General features: G+C 47.2%; 1 protein-coding gene and 1 pseudogene across 1 annotated transcript; both read left to right on the top strand.

Moving 5' to 3' along the window:
- The first annotated feature begins 93 nt into the window (after positions 1-93).
- On the top strand, positions 94-2,789 carry LOC8036234 (probable 28S ribosomal protein S6, mitochondrial). Its single transcript, XM_002401974.5, has 3 exons — positions 94-322; positions 433-572; positions 1,722-2,789. Exons 1-3 carry the CDS (start codon positions 278-280, stop codon positions 1,963-1,965), a joined length of 429 nt encoding a protein of 142 aa, XP_002402018.2. The 5' UTR covers positions 94-277; the 3' UTR covers positions 1,966-2,789.
- On the top strand, positions 2,411-5,040 carry LOC115324259 (annotated as a pseudogene).
- Positions 5,041-5,126: the final 86 nt, after the last annotated feature.

Below are 5,126 nucleotides of genomic sequence, written 5' to 3' on the forward strand. Positions count from 1 at the left end.
GTTTAAACTTATATTTCTTTAAAACAAACAATCTTTTCAAATAAACTTTTTGTATTGTGTAGTAATTTAATATTTATATAGTTATAAAAATTCAACTGGATAACGTGGTGTATTTTCAGACGTTAACCGATCAGGCTAGCTTTAACGATTGATCCAAATCCATTCAGATCCAAACATGCGTTGCTTGCTAGCGTGATCATTTGTACTGTGTACTATTTTCAAATAATATAGGTTTTCTACAAAATTTGCGCTGATCTCGGCAAACTGAAGCATCGAAATGCCTGCATACGAACTAACCATGATTCTCCGATCAATGAGCAAGGTAAGCGGGGACGTTTCGATGACAGTTCGTCTGGAGAGGCCGGCCGCCCCTTCAACGTGTAATAACTATTTAAAAAACCCTCAACACTTTTCTCCTTTTATTTCTTACAGCCGGAGCTTTCAAGTGCTTTAAAGAGAACCGGTGAACTAATGCTCAAGAGCGGTGTGATCCTACGCGACATCCAGAACCTTGGGACGAAGGAACTGCCCATCAAAATGAGCAGCCACGGCCGCACGCATATGTCGGGAAGGTTAGTAATTTAGATAAATGTTTAGGCGGAAGAGTGTCTTCGAAGGTCCCTGGACAGTAACCAGTATAAGCTCTCTGCGGGGATGACTTCTGAGGAGAGGCGAAGGCGTGGGGAACAGGGCAGCTCAATGCTACAATTCGACGTTAGGTCTGCGATGCTTCTCATAAAAGACGAGGAATCTCGATGAGTGACTAGAGCAACGTGAACGTGAGTGCCTCAAGGAGCGAGTCAGATTACAACGAAGTTACACACCACCGCCAATCGAATCAGAACGAATGAAAGATAACGAAATAATCAACAAATTAATACCAAAAATTTAAAAATTAAAAAAAAAAAAAGAAAAAAACCAAAGATGAGGCAACTGCCCGAAAGTGCGGCTGTCATCACCGAGTTCGCAATTTCGCCATTTGCCAAGACATTCGTACTATTTCCAAAATGACCACCCATACATCTGCTAACCGTGTGACATGAAATGATTCTAGCACCTTGCAAAGCTCCTCCCGAGATCAACCATTTGAAAAAGTCGAATGTCGGGTCACGTTAAAGAATGTTAGGCTCGTGGAAACCACGTGACTACGATGTCTAGAATGTGTCTTCAACTGGTGTATTTGCCATTCTATACCGTCCACGTCTCGAAGGAGGTCCCGAAATGGCAACGAATTGCGTCAATGCGGTACGCAAGTTTGTCTGCGTGTTTTGCAGGGGTTGTGGTGACGTTAGAACGCCGAGCTTTTATTGGCCCGAATTGAAAGAGAGTGGGTAGACCTCAAAGCAAGCTGCCTTAAGGTCTACCCACCATCCTTCAATCAAAGGCAATCAAAGCTCAGCGACCCTTGCAAAGAAGCAGACAAACTTGCGCTCTGTATTGGTCATAGAAATGCTGGCAGACCCGGTGAGCAGATGCAAAGCTTGCCATTGTCGCAGCGTCTTGTGTCACGTCTGTTCTAGCGTCAGTCGACTGTCCAGTTGCAGAGCGACCTACATCCACCTTCGCTGCTGTACCACCACCAGGATCACAGCAGGCAACTACACAACATTTTCATGATGTCATCAGGCAGAAATCGAGGGACCACTTTTGAGGATGTGGTAGAGGCTGGCGCCGGTAAGAGATGCACCCATACACGCAATCAATCGCAAATCTGTTTGCAGCTACTTCCTCTTCCGGTTCGATGCTGCGCCCCTCTTCAAGAGGACGCTGAGGGACGAGATGAAGAGAGACGTGGACATCATCCGCGGAACGATCATGGACCTCACACAGCGTCCAAGCATCACGTGCACCCTGGAGGAAGAGATGCAGCCGCCCGCTTACAGGGAGAGCGTCCAGAAGCTGCTCAAAGAAGGCAGGGTGCCCAAGAAGCCCACATACGAGAAACACACCGACGGGCCCGTGTGACCGTACTCCCGCTTGTTTTCTGTTGTGCCTAGTTCAGGTTATTTCTCGCGTCGCGTCGTTGTTCGGACAGAACTGTTTTGTGGACTTACCGTTCATGAATGGCTACGAAGCCGGGTGCTAGTATCCCTTTGGGTCAACTAAATAGATGTTCTAATGTGCAAACTCTCGGCGTAAGTTGTTGAACTCGGTACCCTTCGCTGGCCCGGCACGTACTCGCTGCCCTCCGTCGTGCTTTGACTGCATGTGCACACTTGAACTTCACGAGATGCCGTTATCGAAGGTTAAAATTTCACGCAGGTGGCAAGACAACTGAAAGACATCCATGGCATTTTCCTCCTGTGACTGACTAGGAGTGGTGTATTTCTATTCTAACTACCGGTTGACCAAAAGCTTCACATGCTTGCAAAAGTTTCGAAGAATGTAACTCCTAATCTTGTGTGACCCAATGTTTTTTTGCGAAGAGTATGTTTTCATAGGCCAGAAAACTTGTCATTAATTTATGTTTTGTTTGCGAGGCTCTGCAGAACCCTTCTGTCAGGATCACTATCGACGAGGACATTATTCCGAGGACTTAAATTTCCTAGATTTGGCAGACCAAAAAATTTGCCATAAATGGATCTTGCAACGCACGCATTTCACATGTTCTCTTCTTTGATCCACGCCTGGAATTTCGACCCAAGCCAAATTGCCAAAGTATTGATTGCAGGAAAATAAAGTTGCACACGACATGCGGTGTGATAAGAAACTAGCAGGGACTGGGGCAGAAGGCCAAAGAGTAACATAGCGTTTGGGTGGCAAACATTAAAACTGGCACTGTCACTATATCCACATTTTGTTTTCATGGCTCCTTGAAAAGAAGCAAAACAGTGCATGTGGGAACTGTACACGACGACAGAGCTTGCTTGAAATGTCGACTCAACTCTCGTACGTTCCGTTTACACGGCAGGACGTTATAGAGAATTCCACTGGGCGTTTTGGAGCACGCCAGGATCAGTTGACCAGATTCGGAATGGAGCACACAATCCGAACGGGATAAAGCCGCCTACGGATCCCCAGTGGAATGTGACCACTGCTCCGGGATTGGCAGATGCCTTCCCGTCATTCAACTGCCCGGGAATACCCTTTCCCCGGCCGCCGCAGTCATTTCGAAGACGTTTTCGCAATCGCGGCGCTAACACGTGCTCGACGCATGAGCGGCGGGAATGGCTCAGGAACTTCTAGCAAAGATCGCCGGAAGCTGCTCCAGCAACTTGATGACAAACTGTTGTCAAGCAGCAGCAGTAAGCCGGGCAGTACAGGCGGCACCTCCCAAGCGGCCATTACGAATTCTTCTGAGGCGAGATCAGGCGAGATGCCCCGCGAGAAAGGAAGCCACGTGTGTGCGCCGAGGGCTGGCCCGGCTGGTTTCCAGTTGAATCCGCCGAAATTGGCGGAGCGACTTTTCTCGGATCCAGATCGAGATCTGGAGTGGGAGCTAATCCAAAAGGAGACCAGTGGAACACGTCAGTCTCGACCCCGATCGCCCAGTCAAATAGGATCGCTCCAGAACAGTCGATCCCGGCACGCTCCAAAACGACCCGTAGAATTCGCCAATAGTCAATCTAACGTCCTGCTCTGGAGCGATTACTGGTTCAGAGCCTAATAACATTTAATGCTAACCAACCAGAATCTTTACCTGCTTTCCGACTTGTACGTTGACCCAACGGTGACAGTTGTGCCAGGTCGACAACTACCAAATGGTAATCACTGAATGGACACAAGCGCTCCAATTTGCCTCGATAGGGATTCGGGCAAGGCTCATGTCCAGTCGCTGTTGTGAAAGACATCCCCAAGCTCTAACAACACGCTTGAAAGCTTTCACTTGTGCTCTCGACGCCCTCGCACAGCCGGCACCAGATCGTAAGGCCATTTGTTCTGTGCCTGTCTGCAAGCTGCATTTCGTAACAGAAATAATTTCCTCTTAACAGCATTTAGTGAAATTTGGTATCCATTTTATGATCCTTTACACATGCACCACATGGGGGCTCTCCAGTGCAAGAATCTTTCATATAAAAACAGGCTGATGGTGGAGCTGAACTTGCAATCCACAAAAGTGCTTGCACTCCGGGTTTAGCAGGGATGACTTGTCACAATCACCAATATACCCAATTGTATATGGCAAATTCAGAATGTCCCCCAAAAAAAAAAATCATTTTCTTTCTTCGTAAACTATTTTATGCATCACCGAACACTTGTCCCTAGCTAAGCGTAGCGATAGTAGTCCCTACCAGGTGCCAAAGATTCACTGCTTGCCATTGTCCTACTCAAAAGTTGCTGCAGAACCCAGGGATCCTGGGTTCGAGCCCCACCCCTGCCCGTTTCGATCTGGATGAGAATCGTACCGGCGTGCGGTCGTGTATCACTACTGCGCGATGCACGTTAAAGACCCCAGGCTAGCGGCTGTACCGCGCTGGCTAAATTTCTCATCTACAGCTGGGAGACTCGTCGCCCCTGTGAGGCAGACCAAGTTCTAGGCTGTATAAACACACACACAACCCAATTTTTTTACTCAGAAGTTCCAAGTGATTTTAGGAAATTTTCTATGGGAAAGTGACGGCCAACGAAGTTATAGTCTCTGTTGCTCAAGGTGGCCGGAAGTGGAGGGCAAGTGGCACCCACTATGAACAAGAGTTATAACTAGGGTACTACACCCACCAATACAGGAAGATGAAAGACCTCAGTTCCTGGCAATGGGCCCCACTTTTCCCTTGAAAGTTTCAGAAAGTCACAGGTAACTTTGGGATAAAAAAATTAGCAATTCCAAAACCTTGCCATCTGGTTTGGATAATCTGGTGCGATATTTGGGTGGAAACCAAGTGTTCGGCTGTGCAGTTTTTTTTTTCTCCAGTGGGAAACAAAAAAAAACACTGAAGTGGGTTTCTTTAATTGAGAATATTTTATGCTGATTTCCTTCATTTGTGGTTACATGGTGCTGTGTCCGCATAGGACAAACAACGAGAAATATTGGCACAATCTTGCCCACAAGCGGAAGCCATTATGACTCCCATTTAGGTTGTATAGCCTCTTGTGGGGTGGGGTATAAGCAGCCTCGGTGCAGAGGCATTTTCATATGGAAAAATATGTCCGAGCTACTTTTCTAAGGCTAAGGAACCACACAGCAA

This window comes from Ixodes scapularis, unplaced genomic scaffold (genome assembly GCF_016920785.2).
Source record: "Ixodes scapularis isolate PalLabHiFi unplaced genomic scaffold, ASM1692078v2 PGA_scaffold2__306_contigs__length_199485367, whole genome shotgun sequence".
Taxonomy (NCBI): Eukaryota; Metazoa; Arthropoda; class Arachnida; order Ixodida; family Ixodidae; genus Ixodes; species Ixodes scapularis.

Coding starts and splice junctions, on each gene's coding strand:
- LOC8036234 (XM_002401974.5), top strand. CDS start 278: ATGCCTGCATACGAACTAACCATGATTCTCCGATCAATGAGCAAG. Junction 323..432: donor TTCTCCGATCAATGAGCAAG/GTAAGCGGGGAC, acceptor TATTTCTTACAG/CCGGAGCTTTCAAGTGCTTT. Junction 573..1,721: donor CGCACGCATATGTCGGGAAG/GTTAGTAATTTA, acceptor ATCTGTTTGCAG/CTACTTCCTCTTCCGGTTCG.